The sequence below is a fragment of the Culex quinquefasciatus genome, chromosome 2, assembly GCF_015732765.1.
Source record: "Culex quinquefasciatus strain JHB chromosome 2, VPISU_Cqui_1.0_pri_paternal, whole genome shotgun sequence".
Taxonomy (NCBI): domain Eukaryota; kingdom Metazoa; phylum Arthropoda; class Insecta; order Diptera; family Culicidae; genus Culex; species Culex quinquefasciatus.
The window spans coordinates 210,936,417-210,958,482 of NC_051862.1; the positions used below are offsets into that span (position 1 = coordinate 210,936,417).

General features: G+C 36.0%; 1 protein-coding gene across 2 annotated transcripts; it reads right to left on the reverse strand.

The window, feature by feature from the left end:
- Positions 1 to 2,134: 2,134 nt before the first annotated feature.
- LOC6033331 (ras-related protein Rab-5B) lies at positions 2,135 to 21,371 on the reverse strand. 2 transcript variants are annotated; one of them, XM_001843744.2, is made up of 6 exons: positions 21,214 to 21,371; positions 9,840 to 10,283; positions 9,656 to 9,776; positions 9,417 to 9,585; positions 4,241 to 4,354; positions 2,135 to 4,180 (listed from the first exon to the last, which is right to left on the reverse strand). In XM_001843744.2, exons 2-5 carry the CDS (start codon positions 10,094 to 10,096, stop codon positions 4,254 to 4,256), a joined length of 648 nt encoding a protein of 215 aa, XP_001843796.1. In that variant the 5' UTR covers positions 10,097 to 10,283; positions 21,214 to 21,371; the 3' UTR covers positions 2,135 to 4,180; positions 4,241 to 4,253. The 2 variants fall into 2 exon arrangements, with proteins under 2 accessions (XP_001843796.1, XP_038108773.1); XM_038252845.1 differs by lacking the exon at positions 21,214 to 21,371 and adding an exon at positions 20,439 to 20,762.
- Positions 21,372 to 22,066: the final 695 nt, after the last annotated feature.

Consider the following 22,066-nt stretch of genomic DNA (forward strand, 5'->3'; position numbering starts at 1 on the left):
CGGGCCGGATCCGGCCCGTAATGCCATTCCATCCGGCCCGCGATGGCTTTTCAAAATAGTTCTATGACCGGCCGTTAAGGCTGTTAATGAAATATTAAATAAATAAAATTATTGTTTGTATTAAAAAATAAACTTGAGATCAAATTTTAACATATACTAAGAACATTCTTCATGTTTAAATTTAATCCTTATAATTTTTATATTGATGTTTTTTAATTGAAAAATTGTGCAGGAAAACAAAGCTATCGATTTCGTAAAATTATGAAAAAACTTGTATTGTTGTCTTAAAATTTACAAAAAGAGACTAAATGTTATTTCTTTCAGTTTCAACTGAGTTTACTTCAAATTGAAGTTTATTTTCTAGTATTTTCAAATAAATAAGTAAGCAAAAATAATGTATTTTTCCAGAACAACTTTTTATTGATAAAGTTTTTTTTAAAAAAGCTTAAAAAATCAAATTATTCATACTGAAAATAGATCGCTGCAAATATTTTAAAAATATTACAAAATTTATCAAAAAATTCATAAAATTTCAATGATTGAAATTTGAATGTTTTTTATAAACAATATATCAAGGTATTTAAATGCAATTGCCAAAAAAATCTATGCAATTTTAAACAATTAAACAAAAAAAAAAATAAGTCAAATAAACACATTTTTAATGTTATCTTTGTTTTTCATTCTAAAAATCAAGATATATGAATCATATTTGCATCACTAGTTCTTTTATGTATTTACTTTAAAAAGAACTCAATCATAAGAAAATTGAAAAAAATGTGTTTACTTTTTCAACTTTTATCAAATATTAGTTCCGGCCCGCCACTGCTTCAGAAAAATTAGATCTGGCCCACAGAGCCAAAAGGTTGGGCACCCCTGATTCGGATGGGCGTACTGTCAAATTCCAAATATGAGCTTGATGTTACACACTCATTTTAGATTTTTGAGCTCGGCAGAATTCTTTCGAAAACAGAACATCTGTGTTTTTGTCATTTTTCGCACAGAATTTTGGTAGAATGACTTTTGAAGAGACTCGGCATATAGTTCTAACGAGCAATAAGTTTTTCTGATTTCAGCAGAATTCTGCCTTAGTTCGGCGTACAAATCTGAAGCTGACTTTTCACCTTTGATTTTAGTTGGGATATTACCCACAGAAAGATTTTTTTTTAATTTAGACAATCTTGGTAAAAAAATAATACATCTATTCAAAACTGAAAGCTATTCAGAAATTAAAAAAAAAACGAAACTTTTATGATTATTATATTGATTATCACAAAATAAAAAAAAAATCAATAATTTATGAAATCCGAAATTTATAAATTTAAATCTTTAATTCAAATTCAGTAATTCAAAAATTTTAGAATTTAAAAAGACAAAATTAAAAGAAAAAAGAAATTCTTAAATTCTTAAATTCTTAAATTCTTAAATTCTTAAATTCTTAAATTCTTAAATTCTTAAATTCCTCAATTCTTAAATTCTTAAATTCTTAAATTCTTAAATTCTTAAATTCTTAAATTCTTAAATTCTTAAATTCTTAAATTCTTAAATTCTTAAATTCTTAAATTCTTAAATTCTTAAATTCTTAAATTCTTAAATTCTTAAATTCTTAAATTCTTAGATTCTTAAATTCTTACATTCTTTAATTCTTTAATTCTTAAATTCTTGAATTCTTAAATTCTTAAATTCTTAAATTCTTAAATTCTTAAATTCTTAAATTCTCAAATTCTTAAATTCTCAAATTCTTAAACTCTTAAATTCTTAAATTCTTAAATTCTTAAATTCTTAAATTCTTAAATTCTTAAATTCTTAAATTCTTAAATTCTTAAATTCTTAAATTCTTAAATTCTTAAATTCTTAAATTCTTAAATTCTTAAATTCTTAAATTCTTAAATTCTTAAATTCTTAAATTCCTAAATTCTTAAGCTCTTAAATTCTTTAATTCTAACATTCTTAAATTTTTAAATTCTTTAATTCTAACATTCTTAAATTTTTAAATTCTTAAATTCTTGAAATCTTAAATTCTTCAACTCTTAAATTCTTAAATTTCTTTAAAAAAGAAACTTCAGAATTCCTAAGTTCTTAATTGTTCTTGACAATTTGACCATTTCTTTCATTTCTACGCCAGTGAAAGCCTAGATTTGATGTACAATGTTTATTTACTTCTTTCAAATTTCTTTTAATGACTTAACCTCTCCAGTGTCCTCAAATTATGTATTTCCTCCTCACCAATGTGTATGTGTGTGTGTGTTTTTTTTTTTTGTTTCTTAATGTATGTCCTTGTTGTGTTGTGTTTTGAAGCTTTTTTTGTTGTAATTCTTATTCTTCTTGTTTTGTTTGTCACTAATTTCAATTCGATTCATGTGTGTTAAAAAAGGAATGTCGGTTATTTGAAACGATTTACTGTTTTTTTTCTGCTGGTAATTGCAATTTTTGCTTAAATCTCTTTTTTTATTATTTTGTTACAATTTAACACTACACAAGAAGATAAGGGAACGGCGAAAATTAAACGTTTGCCGCGTGCGAACCAAATTCGTTTTTTTTTCTGGGGACAAATGTTGAGACGGTCAGATAATGAAGACTTTTTGACGTTTGCATTATTCATATACTTTAAATATTTGATCATAGTTTTTTTTTATTTCTTTCCTCTCTCATTAATTACTGAAAACATATTTATATAGAAAAAGATCACTTTATCAACTTGTTTTATACTCGCTCATCACACCGATTGATATCGTTTTTCTGGGGTATTTTTTCTCTCTCTTTCTCTGCGCAATCTTTCAAAAGTGGCGAACGTGTTTTTGTCCGATTTTTCAAAAATACAGTGCAGCACAATTTAATTGTTTCATTTTTTTGCCATCGTCTTGACCAAAGAGTTTGGCGTGTGTTTTTTTCTGTTACGTGTAAATGCTATAGTAGAACTCATTGAAAGTTACGGTATTTTCCTCCGGTTTGCCTCGCCAGTAATTTCATACAAATGGTTACGAACAATCATAAAATAAAAACGTTTCTTTGCGTGACGAAAAATAAACATTTTCATAACAAATATAGGGGAGAACGGGGCGGGAATCTTATCCTTTCGATAACTCTACAGATGCACAAATTGTGTAAGTTTAGTTTGTTTGTTTTTCATCTATTGTTTTCCTTTTCACCGAATTCGTTTGGTGGTATTTTTTCTTCTAGTTTTTTGTTTTGTTTTCTCTAAATACCATTTTCACACTTCGTCGTAGCTCTTGGTTGGTTGGTTTCCTTTTTTTCTGTATTTTATTGATATCGTAATGTTGTTTTTTTTTTTGTTTCATTAAATATATTCATATATTTAAGGATTTGTTTTACTTGTTTAGTTTAGCAATAAATATATTTCCACGAAGAATTGATTACATTAGAGCGTTTGTAAGGAAGGAGCGAAAAAACGTATTTATCTATCAGAGGGGGGTAGGAGGAAGGGTCAGTTTGGTTGTTTGGTGCGGAGTGGGAGTGGCAAATGAGAAAAGCAACCTCTAGAGCGGATTTGTGACTGTGTGAGTGCGGAGTGGGGGCGGGGCTAACGGAAACGGAAAAAATATCTCTCTATTCATAGAAGAAGAACGAGAACGGGAGGGAGGGGCTTGCAGCTGTCTGGCGCTGATTCTAAGTTGTTTTCAGTTGAATGAGTTGCACTATTTTTTGTTTTGTTTGTTGTTTTGTTTTATTACAATTGTTGGTAAAGTTATATTTATAAACTTTTGTTTTGCATGCCTTTGCTATTGTTGTGTTCGACACATCATCTTCTCAAACAAAGCACTAATGCTTTGCATTTGTTTTTACAATTATCCGATGATGTGAGTGTGTGTGTTGTGTATTTTTAGATTAGTGTCTAAAAGTAATGTATCTGCTTGAAAAAGGGGTTCAAATAATGTTTCAATCTTAACTTTTGCTGCAATCCACTAAAGATCTGTGTTTGTTTCTTCTGTTGTTTGTGTGAGTGTGTTCTGTGTAAATGTCTGAAATATTTAGTTGTTGTTGTTTTACTGTTGTTCTTGGTATAGCATAACTAGTTTGGAATCGGTCTTAAATCCTACTGCCAACGACGACGACGACGCCAACATCGCCATAACCACCATCATGACGATAATTTCTCCTCTCAAACATTCCTCCTTCGTGTTGGGTTTGTTGCTAACTGGTTCTACAGTTAACAAGACGGGTTCTGTCACAACAAATTTAAATTAACACGATAACAAATGAAGTGGAGATCAATTTCACTCACCAGCTGAATAACATCACTTGCTGCAGCATCCGCTGTTCTGTCGGCTCTGTTCGTTCTGAGTAGGTCTTATGTTTTGCTGTGGTCCAGTGCCCTCGTTCTTAGGCAATTTTTTAGCTGAAAGCGATTTATTTTTTGTTAGGCTTTTAGTTTCACAAAACTATTTATTTGATTTTTTATTTTTTTATTTTCTTCAATTGAAATCAAAATATCCTCTGAATATTTGTTTATCTGCTCAATTTACAACAGTGGTGACCAAAGTAAGTATGAATCCATTTTGATTGATCATGAAATATGGCTTTTTGATCAGTGATTTTGTATTTTTTTAAATGAAGGTTTTTTTTTACTTTTTAAAGCTAATAAAAATATTTTAATAATGTTTCTGATTGAAAAAATACAGTAGTTGTTCGATAACTGGGCTGCGAACGTAGCCCAGTCATCGAATGTTGCTCGTTAACTGGGCTGAACAAAAAATAACGAGGGGACCACCGATGAATAATATTTTCCAGATGAAATATAAAAATAAAAGTTACTCAAATTTATTTACAATTCTTACTTTTCATAATTCTTTAATTGTAACTTGAAATTAAACAAAAGTTTTTTTATTTATTGAATATGATTTTTGCATCCATTAACCCCTCGGTCATTTTGGTTGTTTTGGTTTTTTGACGTTTGTCTGCTTTTTAACTGGGCTACGGCCCAGCTATCGAGCGCCCAGTTAAACAACGCCCAGTTACCGAACAACTACTGTATCACACGATTCAATGTGAGTGAAAATAGTAAATTTAGTCAAAACATTCATCAAACATTTTCGGAAATATTTTTCTGAACTGAGCCTCAAACTTACTTTGCACATAGAAACCTTCCACCTCGGGATTCGAACTCATGGCAGATTAATTACCATCTGATTCATCAGTCACAAATTTGTTAAAATCGGAAGTATAAAGCTGTTGCAAATGTTTTGTCACCCTCCTTCACAATCGGACATCGGAAATCAAGGACAATATTTTTCTTCCAAAAATTTACTGAAATTTAAGTCCAATCAACTGAAATCAGTTTTAAATGCATTTCTTAACGTTTAGAATCATTTTAATGTTTTTTTTGTCAAATCTTACATTTTTTGAAACTAATGGTTCAGATCTGTACGGGCGTAATACATTTTCCTACATTTTTTTTATTGAATTGTTGAAGTTTAATACAATCATTTTCAGGTATCTAAAACAATAGTATCAACATAACTATTCAAAATTGTAATTTTCTGTTTTCTTTTATTTTCAAAATTACGAACATTTTCGCTAAAAAACTAAATTTCGAAAAACTTTGACTGGTAGATGTATTTTTGGTCTTTTAAATTAAAATATCGTAATTTCATTTTTCAAATAAACTATTTTGTACATTTGACCCGGCATCCAAAAACTTTGAGTACCCCTGATTTAAACCCAAAAACCACACAACTGTATTGGAGCGTTTGGTACGGTATGTCCACGCCTCCTTTCTTTCTTGCTGATTATATTGAATGTGATCCGTTCACAGAATCTGTCTCCGCGGCAAATGCAACGCAGTAGGCTTGGCCGCTTTAATTTTAAAGCCATTTTCAATGTTATTATTGATAAGAAAGGACTTGGATTTGAAAAACATCTGAACAGGTGTATCCAGGTTTTTAAGCGAAGATGGCGTTCGAATGTTGAACGTCCTAAATGTCAAAATCGCGCAGTAGCACCAACATTAGAAAAAAATGCAGCTGTCATGCCATGGCACACTTTTTTCGTAATGTTGGTACCGCTGCGTGATTTTGACATTTCAAGCGTTCGCCATTCGAACGCCATTTTTGCTTAAAAAAACTTCTTTCATTCAAATGTTGAAACCATGGCTCGTAATTCTAATTTTCATACTTAAGGAGGTTTTAGACTATGAAAAACAAACTCGCCCTTTTTGTGTTTGACAGTTTGCCAAACTCGCAAACAAAGCCAAATGTATGCAGACTGCCGTTTCTGCAAACAAAGGCAGACAAACTTAAAAAAAAACTAACTTAATCCACCTATGTGGTTGGAGCCTTCCTCATTCATTACCAACAATGGCTGATTTGATGGGGTTGTACACAAATTTCATCTATTTTTAGATCCGGAATAAAAAAGTACAAAAATATCACTTAAGTGACCATATCTCGAGACAGGATTGCCATATTTTCAATGTTTTAGACTCGTTGGAAAGGTCTTTTGAGAACCTATCCAACGATGGGTCGGATGGTGGATCCGGACATAGTTTACATACATTTAAGTGAGATCCGGCTACAAAAAAGTACATAAATATCACTTAAGTGACCATATCTCGAGACAGAGTTGCCATATTTTCAATGTTGTGGACTCGTTGGAAAGGTTTTTTAATAACCTATCCAACGATGGGTCGGACGGTGGATCCGGACATAGTTTACATACATTTAAGTGAGATCCGGCTACAAAAAAGTACATAAATATCACTTAAGTGACTATGTCTCGAGACAGGGTTGCCAGATCTTCAATGTTTTGGACTCGTTGGAAAGGTCTTTTGAAACCTATCCAACGATGGGTCGGATGGTGGATCCGGACATAGTTTACATACATTTAAGTGAGATCCGGCTACAAAAAAGTACATAAATATCACTTAAGTGACCATATCTCGAGACAGGGTTGCCAGATCTTCAATGTTTTGTACTCGTTGGAAAGGTCTTTTGATAACCTATCCAACGATGGGTCGGATGGTGGATCCGGACATAGTTTACATACATTTAAGTGAGATCTGGATATATGTGAAAACACATTTTTATACATAACTTTTGAACTACTTATCGAATCTTCAATCTGTATAAAACTCGATCTATGGGACCCCAAACCAAGTCGAATGCAACAGGTTCGGGTCAAATCGGTTCAGCCAGTGCCGAGAAACATAAGCTAGTTTGTTGGTCACATACATACATACACACACACATACACACACATACACACAGACATTTGTTCAGTTTTCGATGCTGAGTCGATATGTATACATGAAGGTGGGTCTACGACGTTTTTTTACAAAGTTCATTTTTAGAGCAGGATTATAGCCTTACCTCAGTGAGGAAGGCAAAAGTGCGAGTTTGTTTGTTTGTAAACTTAGTTTAATTCATAATGTACGTGTTTAATAAAAAAAACATCTTTGCGTGATGGTGCAAAATCTGGTTACGGAGATTTGATTTTTAGAAAAAAAAATCAATATTTTGTAAAATATCGAAAATACAAAAAAAATATTAAAAATAATTTTTGAAAGCAAAATAGCAATGTAGCAATACAGTAAAAGTACATCATAAGTTTTATTTTATTTGTTTAGGCCAAATATTTTTCAAAGTTTATGTCCCTCGGCTCTGGCCGGTGTCAAGTGGGGGAATATAAAATACCTATATAGGTTACGGAAATTGCTTTCCGCAAAATTGATCGACGCCACCAACAAGGTGGCTGTGCCCAGTGATTCAAGCGATCGTTCTCGAAAATCTCTTTAAATAAAATTTGTAAAAGCCTCAAGTTAAAGCTTCTTTAAGGTAAGGTTTTTTGATCTAAAAAAATATTTGAAATTTTGTATGATTTGGTCTAAATTATATATTTGAGGGCCTTTTTGATAGCAAAAATGGCCCGCCTAAGTAAAATGCGCCAAAAACCATAGAAAAACATACAAATTTGTAAATGCATTTTAGTAGGCTAATGCTTTGGGATGTTCCCTTCAATGTTGTATACTTAGTTGATGAAAACTTTTAGCTGAAAACTATTTTTGAGCAACCTAAAAAAAGTTTTTTTCGGCTACTTTTCCTGGGTGTCCCTGCGGGGCAGAATGGGTGACCTTAGAAAACAAGCCATTTTGTCTAATAAAACGTTGAATGGAGATATAATAAATGATTAAATGGACCTTTCTTACATAGTTTCCATGAAGTTAGACCACTTTTATGAAAACAGTCACTTACCTAAACAAACATTTTTGAAAATAGTTTTAATATGTTGAAATAAGACACTATTTATACAACTAAGCATCAAAACAACTAAAAAATCAACTAATGTTGCATTAAACGTGATTTGTGAACATACCAGGAGCGACATAATCCATTTAACCAAAATTTCATAACTTTTGATTGTTTGTATAAGGCAGGAAAAGGGTGGTCCATTCTGCCCCCAAGTGGATTTTAATTTAACACTTCCACCACTAAGCCTCTAAATTGATTTGAGGTTCCGATGTTGTTTGATTACCTTTGTAATAGCTCCTGGTAACATTATAAACATTGAACAAACTTTTTCAAACAATCTAACTTTCGATAAAGCTTATTTAAGAACCTCGAAATAAACAACATTTGCGTGGTTTTGTCAATAAATTGACATTTACATGCTCATAATTCGAAAAATACAATGAATTTAAACGGCGTTTTCGGTGTGGTGATATTATTTGACGTCCTTTATAAGACCCTTGCCTTACAGTTGGTTTAAATTCATTCTAAAGCCCAAAACCAAGGGTGGCCCATTCTGCCCCCATTAGCCATTCTGCCCCCTCTGCCCCTAATTGATTGTTTGTGCCAATTTTTACAAACACTTTTTAAAAATAATTGTAATCAATGAAATGTTGAAAGTTCGCATCACACCACATATATATAACGTCACCGATCCACACAAATTAGCATGAATTACATGCACCCTTTACACTGTGCGACCGTGAGCCCGCCATGAATGACTGAACTACGACCAACAACAACAAACGTAGTAGGATGGAGAGGATGAACGAAACAAAAAAAAAAACAAAAACAAAAACATTTTTGCACCTCTTCAGCACACACGCTCGCACGATGGTCGATACAGTCGCATCCACGATTGACCATCGCCGCGAAAAGAAGTCTCGCGAATGAAATCGCAAGGGGGGTTGAGAGCAAAAAATCGATTGTAACTGGCCACAGCCAGCAGCAGGTGGCAACGCGGGTTCATGTAATTTTGCAGTGCACCAATATGCCAAACGGGTGAGGGAGGGAGGGAGGCAACAAAAAACATTCCATCGATAAACCAATTATAACCGCGCAGCCAAAGCAAACTGACATTGATTCGGTCTTCCAACCCCCCCTTCTTGTGACGTCGGCAGTGAATCATACAAACAAGCAGAGAAACAGCTGTTTCTGTCGAGAAATAAAAGCACTCACCTATTGCAAGAAAGATGTCGTTCACGTTCACGGCGGTCTTGGCCGACGTCTCCATAAACAGCAGCCCGTTGTCGTCCGCGTATTGCTTAGCCTCCTCGTAGTCGACGACGCGACTGTTGGCGAGATCGGCCTTGTTGCCGGCCAGCGCAATCACAATGTTCGGCGATGCCTTCAAACAATTAACCAGAATTAGAATCATCATGATCCTGAGTAGACTGAAGTCTGGGGGAATCTCTCACCTGTCGCTGAAGCTCTTTGACCCACGTTTTGGCACGTGCAAAGCTGTCCTGGTTCTGAATATCGTAGACAACGATAGCTGCCTGAGCACCTCGGTAATACATTGGGGCGAGACTGTGGTACCTGTTTTGGGGGAAAGCAATTCATTAGTAAGGAGACTCCAGGACAACCACCCCAGCAACTCACCGTTCCTGTCCGGCCGTGTCCCAGATCTCGAACTTGACCGTCGTGTCGTCGATGCAGACTGTCTGCGTGAGAAACGCGGCCCCGATCGTGCTCTCCTGGTACTCGTGGAACTGACCCTTGACGAACCGTAACACCAGCGAGGACTTGCCGACCGCCGACTCGCCCAGCAGGACCAGCTTGAACTGGCAGATTTTGTTCTGTGTGGCGCCGTTCGGTCGCTGTGCACCACCGCCACCGGCTCGCGGACTGGACGCCATGCTGCTGCTGGTTCTAGGTCACAAAAAAACGGTTGGATGTGGACACACCGGATTCCGGATTCGGTGGAGAGGGGTTGCCGCTCTGCGTGCAACTCAAAATAAAATAAACTTAAAACAAAGCAACAAGATGTCCGTCCTTCTTCGTTTGTTCCCGTAGATCCGCGGGACGACTACGACAGCAGCAACTCTGTAAACAAAGGAAAAGGCACGACATTAACAACTCGATCGCAACGCTAATTAATTAAACAATCAGTTGGATTAGCACTCGTTATCGATTGTGTATCGCGAAATAGTAGCATCAACGACGACAACCCACCAGAACACGAAATCTCATCCACGTAAGCAGCACCTCGCACTAAGAATTGACCACGCTGGAAAGCTCGGTGATTCAGTAGTATCAATGCTGCTAGATAGATAGACGGCGAAAGAAGACACCACCCCAAGAAAGCCTGCCTGAGAGTTTATAATATTGGAGCTGCACAATTTATTATGCGCACTTCGGCGCTAATGGGCGATTATCAATTAGGTTAGGTATCACAATATTCACAATCGACACCGCACGTTGCACGTTTTCGTTGGCTGAAGGAGGCCACTTTGAACGAGCAGCAGCGGCGATTGATGCCGGCTGGAATGACTTTACAACAATTTTAGTTGAATCTAAGAATTGCTTCCCGCAATTTGACTAAAATGGGGTCGTAGTACTCCAATTCGATGTTAAAAATAAACAAATATACAAGCAAAAAACAATTTATGTTCTTGCTTCGATTTGATTTATGGTGGTGAGAATCCTGTTCATGAAGATTGGTTCTATTCCCAACTATTAATGTCTAGGCAACTTGGGGTTACACAAATTACATGGCGAAATCCAGTCTGCGAATTATTATTAAATTATTAAATTTCAAAACATTGATTTTTTTTGTCCTGCCGGTTAAACAAGGGCGTCTGTGTGATGTGTCCCTACACCTGTTACAAATTTCCGTTGCTTTGCTTTGGGGGGATGGGAAATTTCTGTTGATATAAGCACTGGTATTTGCAACAACAAAACACGCACAAAAAAAAACTTAAGTCACGTACGTGTCCAGATACTGAACATAAGATGACGAACTGTTTGATCAAGCAAACACCTGTGTACTGGACCAAGCTGCTGGTGGGTATGAGAATTGTTCATTTATTCATTCATTCAAAAATTTTGTTTTTTATATCAATATGAAATTTTTAAATTGCCGAAGTTATTTTCACTTGAATTTTGGAAATTTCGTATTTTTTTATTATGGGATTTTGAAATATTAATAATTTTTAAAATTATAAATTGGCAAATTCCGAAAGCATTTTTAGCTTAGAATGATAAAATTTCTAATTTAGTTTTTTTGATTTTCTTATTTTTTGTTTCAATTTTTGAGTTTTTGTTTTCAACTTCTAATTTGCTGATTTTCTTTTCAGCTATCAAAACAAGGAATTTCGGAATTTTTATTTTCATGATTTTTAAAATTAAGTTTCTTATTTTCTAATATCGGAATTTGGAATTTTGAAACAATGAATTTTTAAATCATTTCATTACATTGGGAACATCCAAAAACCACGTGGACACTTTTTTGGGAATCTTTTTTTTATATAGAATTCAAAAGTTTTACATTTCATTTTTTTTAATTTTAAACTTTTGAATTTTTTTTTAATTTGAGTTTTTTTTTGTAAATTTTAAATTTATGAATTAAAAAAATAAATAATTTTGGATTCTGATTGGTATTTTTAAATTTAAAATTTTTAAATCACATATTTCACATACATTTAGATTTTTGAATTATCGATTTTTTGAAAATATGAGTATGTGTATGTTAGAATTTATATATTTCAGAAAGAATTTTCATAAATTTCCTTTATTTGCATTTAACATTTTTAAATGCTGTTTTTTTTAATTTTTTATTGCCAAAAATAAAATAAAAACTATTACGAAAAAAGTAAGTGCATTTTCATCACTTTGAGTTATTGGCACTTTGGCTTGAAATCGTGTGCTCTTTCAGAAAAGCCTACAGCATCCAGTAGGTACTTTGTTCTAGAAATCAGGAGGAAATCCAGTTATGCAAACATGGGCAGTTTTATACTATAATAGAGAAATTCCAGCTCAAATCGGGTATTTTTCTGGTACTTTTATACCCGACCCTCTCCGTTTTCAAAGAAACTTTCTAGACATGTTGTCCGAGGCCTATATAAGCCATTGTTGTGTATATGAAGCCAATTGTACTCGAAAATGACATTTGAGAAGGGCGTAAGCTATTTTTTTTTTGGATGGTGATCCAGTCGCACATCGTTGATGTTGAAACCTCTAAACTGGGCCCTCGTCCTGTCACGTCCGTTAGTAGTCTTGTCGTACATTACAACTAGAATCAGATTTGCCAATGAATTAGTACACTTCGACCAAATAAACACTGACGCTTTATGGATCTGACTCTAGAATAAATGCACAGTTGTGTGTTATTCATAAGTCCAACTTATTCAATTATTCATTTAAGTCCAAATATTCATTTGCTGACTACTTTGGATTGAAAATCTAAATTTTAATCTAAAATCCTCTAAACTTAATGTTCAAAACTAAACGTTCCTGTTGCATACTACTTCTATCAAAAACAATACAAATTAATGAACTGATATACAAATAGGATAGAAATCGCTATTATAAAAACAAATTACCATTTACGTCAAAAGATCCGTAGTTCCTCGATTCGCCACAATGGTCAATACAACCATAATCCGAAAACCGTTAGTTCAACAGATCAGCGAATTTTGTCCGATATCATAACATTATTGATTGATCGAGACTCTATGGACAATTTGACATAAAAGAATGCCTAGTATTCTACATCAATCAAAGTTTGTTGACAGCATTACTCTAACTTAACAATTGCAACTAAATTTATCATCAAATAGATTTGGAAAGCATACAGATTTATTTTAAATGCTAATTCTAAGCAACAAATCAATTGTACTATCCTAAAGTCCCACCTAAATTCCACATTGTGATAGTGAAAAAGTCACAGAAGCAGCGGTGTCTTGTGCAATTGTGATATTTTCACTATCGGAGAACTACCTAGTTCACGAAGACAGCTTAACGGTCAACGCTTAAGCCCTGGGGCTACGCCAAAGCGAGTTCTCGTAGCATGAAGTGGTGTCCATAGTGCTTATAAAAAGAAAGTATACCCAAATTTTAACTAATGCACTAGGATCAAATCATGGCCCTTGACCTTACAAGGCCCAGGGAGAAGGGGAAGTGGGGCAAATTGGGACACAAAATTTAAAGGTTCAAAAACGTAAAAAATCTTAAAAAGGCTATAACTTAGGCAAAATTCAATTTAATTTCAAAATTCAAAATGCATCTTAAAGGGCTTCAAAAATGCAACAAAATGCAGGGTAGAGCATTCAAATTGGTTGATTCTAAAGCGAGTTATTGGCATTTTAGTGAAAAAATAGCATAATTTTCAAACTGAAATAAAAAAGTGTTCCATCCAGATATCAACTCGGATCGACCTACAGCTTGTAGGGGACATCTGGGACTGCCATCTGAGACTGAGACCGCTTTGGGTAAGGCAGTTTAACATATTGAATAGACACTTTTACTTTTAGTGAATTTTTTGGTTGTAAATTTTTGCTCGGGGGACCCCTTAGATCCCATTTTATGGTGATAATTTTATCATATTCTTGTTCCTGAGACAATTTCACAATAGAAACATACATAAAAATGTATATTATCACCAATTTAAACCCTTTAAAAAATGAAAGATAAAAAAAAATTAAGAAGCTGCTTTTTTTCTGGTGTCATCTAGTATCCTTGGAAACGAACTTGATTTTCAATAAATGTGAATCAAAGTTTTTTTTAACTTTCATTTTTTAAAGGGTTAAAATGAATGAAAACAAACATTTTTATGCATGTTTCTAATGTGAAATTGTCTCAGAAACACGATCATGATAAAATTATCACCAGTAAATGGGATCTTAGGGGTCCTCCGAGCAAAAATTTACTACCAAAAAATTCACTAAAAGTAAAAGTGTCTATTCAATATGTTAAACTGCCTTACCCAAAGCGGTCTCAGTCTCAGATGGCAGTCCCAGATGTCCCCTACAAGCTGCAGGTCGATCCGAGTTGATATCTGGATGGAACACTTTTTTATTTCAGTTTGAAAATTATGCTATTTTTTCACTAAAATGCCAATAACTCCCTTTAGATTCAACCAATTGTGATGCTTCTCCCTGCATTTTGTTGCATTTTTGAAGCCCTTTAAGATGCATTTTGAATTTTGAAATTAAATTGAATTTTGCCTAAGTTATAGCCTTTTTAAGATTTTTTACGTTTTTGAACCTTCAAACTTTGTGTCCCGATTTGCCCCACTTCCCGTTGACCTAGAGTGCTCATATTTTGGCCAGATGCTAGTTATATATGTATAAACACCCCCTGAAAATTTCAAACAGATTGGTGAGATCGATGCGAGATGGGTATGCTTTGCTCGTGGACTCGCTCTTAAATATTGTTGTATTTTGTAATTTAAAAATGTCTATATCTCGAAGCCGTTGCATCGTATTAAAAAGTGGTCAAAGACAAACTTGTAGGAAATTGGACGGGCTTTCTGAAAAAATACACTGCAAGAAAAATACACGCCTCTTCCATGAGATTTTTTTCAATTTTTAAGTTTAAAAGTTAAATTTGAAGGTGATGTCACGATTTTTTTTTTCGTTAAATTTTTTTGAGGAAATAGCCTAAAATGTTACAAAAAGACTCACGAAAAATGCAGGATGGTATGTCTCTCCTAAAAAAAAATACAAAAATCATTTACTAAAACTGTTTTTTTTTTTAAGTAGTCTAAACGTCCAAATTTTAAAAAACCAGTAGTGGGGATCGATTTTCCAGACAATTTTACATAAAAGTCACCATATTGACCATTGTCCTATGTCCAATCCTTGGGAAGATACAGCGGTTTTAAAAATAAAAATGTTGAAAAAACGTTTTTTTTTTTGTGGTTTTTGGCAAAAAACCTTTAAATTTAAGTTTTAGACTTTAAAATCAAAAAATCTCAGAAATGTGGCGTGTATTTTTCTTTAAGTATATTTTTTTTAGAAAGCCCTCCAATTTCCTACAAGTTTGTTTTTGACCACTTTTTGATTCGACGCAACGACTTCGAGATACAGTAATTTTTAAATTGCAAAATACAAAAATATTTTAATACTTTACGCCCTTCTTAAATGTTACTTTCGAGTACTATTGGCTCCATATACACAAAAATGGCTTATATAGGCCCAGGATAACATGTCTACAAAGTTTCATTGAAATCGGAGAGGGTCGGGTACAAAAGTACCAGAAAAATTCCTGATTTGAGCTGTAATTGCTCTTAAGACAAATCTTTTCGTGATCCTTTCCTTGACCTTTCCTTCCGAGCTCCAAACTAGCCCTCATCATATTATTTTTTTTTTATTTTTTGAATATTTGAGCCTTTAAATTTTTAATAACTTTAATTTTTGAATGATTGGATCAAAATTTGTTGAATACTGGACGTAAAAAATTTACAAATTTTAAAATTTGTATTTTTTAATTCCTCATCATAATGAAATTTTAAATTTTAGAATTTTTTTTTTCAATTTTAAATTTCTGAATATTGGGACTTTTTCAATCAAGTAAGGCTCAACATTTTTTGCTATCTTGGCTTTTTAAATTTTAACAAAAAAAAAAAACTGTGACGAAAAATTCAACAAACAACAATGCCTTGATTTTTTAGTTTACCAGTTTCCGTTGAATTCTAATAGCGAGTAAGAACTTTGAAATTAAACAACTAGTTCATATTCAAACGATATCGTCTCATCGAGTAGAAAGGTAGTTCCCCGCACTTTCATCCCACCATGAACCGTGCGCCGTTCCGATTGTAAACTTTGGCGGGGCCATCGACCAGAGCGCTCTGGCGGTGCCATAAAACAAAAACCCATCTCGCTTGCACTAGGTAGGTACCGTGCTGTTTGCAGTGAGCAAATCCAGCCCGAGCCGACCTTCATCGCCATCACAGCCAAAGCACAAAGAACCGTTGTGTTTATTCTGCAACGCCGTTCACATGGCGTGCGTGTGTCCTTAAACTTGTTGGATTCAGTGAGCCGTAACAAAAAAGAGGCTACTAGTTTTAGAACGGATCCTTCGGTTCGTGACTACGTCATCAACCGGAAGGCGGCGTTCCGAAAATGCTAATGCAGCGCTCAATTTTGCTAATGTTGCGGCGGCGACGACGACTCCGACACGAGGACGCCAGCCCAGCAATAACAACACAAATCTGTTGCGTCGCGCGGCTCGTTATCAGCTAATTCGATCGAACTCCGTGCGGCATGACTCATCCAGCTATGGTGAACGTCTATTCCTTTTCGTTCCTGATGGCGCGGTTTTAAAGTTGTATTCGCCAGAGTAACACAAGCCAAGAAACGCCCACATTGAAGAGCGCCTTGTGATAATGGTTCAATCAAGTGGGACAACAATTAGAAACGAGAGCAAAATGTGGTCGAGTTGAGATGCATCTTTATCAGGTCAATCTTAGTGAGTGACAATCGACCCACTTTAATCCAGATCTTCAGGTTGAAACTCTCGTACGGGACGGAGAAGTTCGCTGAGATTATTCACTTATCTGGCAAACTTGTCCCCTCCTCCTGCTCACAATAGCAGGGGGAATTATTCTGACTTGCGATAGTGATACGGGCCAACGGGACTCTCTCTCTCTCTGTAGTTAGACTGCAAATGTCTCTACCCTGAACTTCTACACTAATAGTCGTTTCTCCGGGTTGTCGTTGTTGCTACTGGTCTGGTTCCACCAAGGGGCAGATATCTTCTTCGTTTTACTCTTCCTCTCTTCACACTGCACTACCAAAAGCAGATTTCAGCACTAAAATCACCTTTTTTTTGTCTACTTTTTTGTTCGCAGCTAGATTGTGTCACTAAGTGGCGGCCTTCTCGGCCGTTCCAGATAACGATGACGAGACGACGAGTTTTGGACGGCGGGTGTTCCAAAACAAAGAGGCTTTTTCCTGCCGTTGCAGCTCGCCGACGATAATTTAATAATAATTTCTCAAGTGCGCACTACACAACACAACACATCAACACAGCCTGCTTTACTCCATTCATGAAAGTGTCATTTTCCTTTCTCTTCGGTTCGATTTGCTGCCACTGACACTCTGACGGCGGCTGTCTTTCTCTTTCTTTCTTTGGCACACAGACAGGGCAGGTTCCCGTCTTCCTCTAGCTTGCAGTTATGATGATGATGGTGGTCACGGAGAACCCCGCTGCTGCGTTGGAGTTTGAGTTTGGTCTTGGACTTTTTTTTGCGTTTGACGTTTTGCATTGTGCACCATATACACACACGCACGGTGGGTTTGGGGTTCCGGATAAAAGAAGATTGTTTAAATAGTTGAAGAGTGATTCATCGTTGCGAGTTTTGTTCTGTGGAATGGTACACATGTCGCCGATATCGGGCTGTGTATGAGAACATGACACACCATTGGCGGTCTCTGTTGCAAGATTGTTTCGTCTTTTGCCTAGAACCCTTTTCCCTCGGGACATGAGCTGAAGGCCTTTGGAATGCAAGTCTAATCGCTAACTTAAGCTTTGCTTAGATTTGGACGACTTTGGGCTTATAAACGGTGTAGGATTCGCTATAAGCAAGCGCCATGACCATTGATATGCCGATTAGTGTAGTAGATCGAAGCATAGTGTTTAAAATCATAGTTCTATGTCCAGGAAAGGGCAACGAATGACCAAGATGGTTAAAGCTGCCAGAAATAAATAAATTAACAACAACATGTCCAGGAAGCACAATCGAAATGTTCAACCCATTTGGATTGTTTGAAAATTTCAACGTTTTACTTGATATCTTAGTCAATGATAAAAAATCAAACCTTAAGATTTATAAACATTAAGGTATGAGGATCAACTTTATTGAACATCACACTTTGATCTGATCTTATCTGGTTGTAACATGATAACGGTAATCTTATCGATTTGACATCTTTGGAATATTACTCTTTAAACAATTTTTTTTTTCAATAAATCATTAAATGAATTTTTTTTAAAGCTACGAAAAATAGTCAATGCCTTCACCAAGCTCATCCATCTCCGGACATGTTTTTTTAAGATCGGATAAGTTGCTGGCAGTGCGTGGCCGAATGGTTACGCTGTCCGCTTTGTAAGCGGATGATTCTGGGTTCGATTCCCATCTGCTGCAACCTTCCATCGGATGAGGAAGTAAAATGTCGGTCCCGGCATTGGTTGTTAGGCCGTTTTAGTCATTCCAGGTGTAGGAGTCGTCTCCATGCCATAAGTACAAACAACACACCAAACCAAGCCTACTCCGGTGGAATCGCTGGCGGCGGTTGGACTCGCAATCCGAAGGTCGTCAGTTCAAACACTGGGGTGGAAGGTTCCTTGTAGTAGAAAGAGGTTTGGGTGCTCTCCCCATTCAAGCCTTCGGACTCCTAGGTTCGAGCAGAAACTTGCAATAGAGACCACAAAAGACCCGGGGGTCGTTAATGTGGATGGTTTGTGTTTGTTGTAAGTTGCTTTAATTTTGCCTTTAAAACATTGCAGGTGGCACTTACGGTTGCCAAAAAAACTGTTTCTGAAAGAAAAACAAACATTGAAAACGCTATTTTCAGCGCGTCAAAAAAATAACGTCTAATTTTTAGATGACGACACATTATTCGGAAAATAGCTGAGACATTCCGAAAAAGGAAAGCTCTTTAAAAAAAGGACCATTATTATGAACTTTTCCACAAAAATATAAATTTCCGTTAAAAAGTAAGTTTACAAATAATTCGATTTAAAATACTTTTCATATGATTCTTCATCACAGAAATCTAAATGGATTTTAAGTATAATATCGTTATGTGCTAATTATTAAAAACAGGTTTCAACCTGAAAATATCATGACTTCGATTTTTTTTAATTTGGTTTTATTTTCAGTGCAATTTTTAATATAAATCAGAATTTCGGTGGCTATATCTTGAATACGGGGCACCTTATTAAAAAATCTGTTAGGTACTTTTGGTTTGCAAATTTAATTTTGAATAAAAAAAATGATTTAATAAAATTATGAATTTCATGCATGAAATATTGATTTTTTTTTTCCAAAAGTAATTTTTTTTCAAAAGTTCATACTCGGCGGCAAAATGTATGGTCATACTTGTCTATGACTCTTAAGATCCGGGTTTTATATTTTTTAACATATAAAACATATTAAATTCTAGCAAAAAAAAAAATGCACTCTCAAAGTATGTCAAAAAGTGTTCGATTACATGGCGCGAAAGATTTTTGGAAGCTTTTTCCTCGTACTTTAAATTTTATGTGCTAATTTCCTGATAGTATTTTTATGAAAAGGTATAAAAAAAATATTTACTAAACTAACACAAGCAACATCCTCGGACGCCATTTCGCTTATGCAAGACAAAAAGTATTATCATTGAATTGGGATGAAAACTAGCATAAAGTACAACTAAGAAAGCAAAAGATAGCGAGAGGATGTCTGTACTCTTATCAGTGGCTTATCATAAAGTTTCAAGTTCATTAAACAACACTTCAAGTGAAGCAAAGAAAAAAAAACGCCTTTTTAGCTACAGGAATCTTCTCCGTGTTTTGCGTTATCAGATCCGAATCAATAGGACAATGGACAAATTTACCCCAAAAACGGGGTAAACAAAAATCTTCACCCACCCAACCCACCGTGCACACGCCCTGTCTCTCCATCAGACACGACTCCGCGATCGCCTCCTCATCATCCGTCCCACTTGCACCTACACGTCGTCCACTACACCACATTCCGTCATGTTTTCTGGTACTGCCTTCTTCTTGTTCGTTAGCTGCACACACACACAAACACACTTCACTCTTCCGTCCCTTTCGCACCAACACACCATCACCACCCCCTTTACGATTCGTTCCAGAAAGTTGATCTTCTTCTTTGTCTGCCTCTGATTACGACGAGACGTTCCTTGTCGCTCCTACGACGACGATCAATTAGTGATCCGCTGGAATTGGCCAAACCCGATTGCATGTTCCGGTCGCCGAACCAGTCCAGATTGTGGCCATTTAATTACTATCGATTGCATTAGAAATAGGAGGGGAGGTGGGGATTTTTCCCTGTGCAAAAAAAACACTTCCTGTCAGCCCCTTCGGGGCCAACCTTGAAAGTTACCACTTCGTCCCACCAACCGCCCCCCTGAGGGGGGAGGAATCTCTTATCTTTTAAGGGTCACATCCCGCCTCTCTAACCTTCCCCACCCACCCTAAGGAGTGGAGTATTAGGAAGATCTGTTTTTTTCCTTTGTGTGGACCACGTACCGCAATGATTGCTGGGATGAGTTCCGTGTTGTCGTAGCTCTGTGGTCGTAGAGTGGCCTGCTGCCAGGGGCTCCCGCGAGGAGAAAATTTTAAATTTTGATCACGAGAACGCGACTTTGCACAGTTTGAGAGCTGTTGTGCATAGGAAAATCACGACCTACTACTGCGACTGGCAAATATTGTACACACTCAACCAGCCAGCAGCAGCCAAAGTGCAAAATATGGAGATTACGACTACGACTTGGACTGTGACGACGACGATCTGCTGGGAAATCCACACACAACAGCAGAACCCATCACAAAACACACCAGAAAGAGAAAATACTGCTGATTGTGGTTCAGGTAGTCGGCAGGGTGCATCAATCTTGAGGTACAACGGTTGTATCGCAGTGAGCAAAACAACGGAGTTAGTGCCTCTTAAAATGAAGCAATGTCAAAGGACCTATGTCGTCTTGTAAACAATCTGTGTATCCTGCTCATACTTAATGTAAACAACCACTAAAGTGAGTTGGAAATCCCAGTTATCCAAACCCAAATTGATTTTAATCCCCCGTGTGGGAATCCATCACACCCCGCCAATCGAACAACCTTGGCGAACCTGCACACCAACACAACCAAACCCAAACGTCGTACGCACACGAAAACGTCACGCACACAGCCGCGCGCACGCTTTTCACTAAACTATTTTTTCTCCGTCGAACTTGTTCGCGAAATATCATCCCGTACTTTCCAACCACGGCTAATCCAAGTAATCCATCTCGAACGCGATAATCACCTTGCGCGAATACTCCGAATGCGATTGCTGCGGTACACGGAGAGGGTAATTCGCTCCTAAACTGCAGTTTTTTTCTCTTGCCCTGGTGGCTCTGCTCCGCCTGCTGATGATGACTCTTTCTTTCGACTACTTTTTTGTGTTTGACGAGCTGGATGAGTGTCGACGTCCGCCCCTGGCTCGGTTCGTGCACACCAATACAGGAAGATAACACTGAAGCGCACACACACATTGGTGTGTTCCTAATGACAGATAGGATAGGTAGAGCTGTGCTGCGGTAGTTGTCAAAAATGCCAAAATACGAAAATGTTAGGTAGCACGGGGTGAAAAATACCTTATTTCGAGAATATCTTTTGACACTTTAAACCAGAATTGCACTTAGTTTTTTTAATAGTCTTGTACTTTGCTGTGAGAAAAATACCTTGAAAAAATATGTTTTCTATATGAATATATCTCACGTTTGTCTAAATTAACTGTATTCTATTCAAAAATGCGTTGCCATCAAGAGTATGTTGAACATTACATCTCGAATTAGTTTTCAAAAAGACGTAAGAGTCATTAGTAAACAAAGCTCTTTTTGCATCCTTGTTCGACCTATTTACGAGTAACCAATTTCAAAAATGCTTCAGATTGTTCATTTACACGTCCTTCAAGTGCTCTAAACTAAAAACAAAATTGTTTCAATTTGGAGAAAAACGAAAATTAGTGTCGGAGGTCACGGAGGCTCTTACGGCTTTTTGAAAACTCACCCGAGAAGTAAACTAGGGCTGCGGAATCGAGTAGCTTTTAAGGCTACTCCGACACCAGTTCTCTAATGGTACATTCGTTTCAAGAGCCGCACTCCTTGGAGCCAGTT

What these genes read in the sequence shown, in the direction of transcription:
- LOC6033331 (XM_001843744.2), bottom strand. Translation starts at nt 10,096, where the DNA reads ATGGCGTCCAGTCCGCGAGCCGGTGGCGGTGGTGCACAGCGACCGAAC. An exon ending in GACACGGCCGGACAGGAACG is followed by an intron (nt 9,777 to 9,839) that starts GTGAGTTGCTGG and finishes CCCCCAAAACAG; the next exon opens with GTACCACAGTCTCGCCCCAA. An exon ending in TCAAAGAGCTTCAGCGACAG is followed by an intron (nt 9,586 to 9,655) that starts GTGAGAGATTCC and finishes AATTGTTTGAAG; the next exon opens with GCATCGCCGAACATTGTGAT.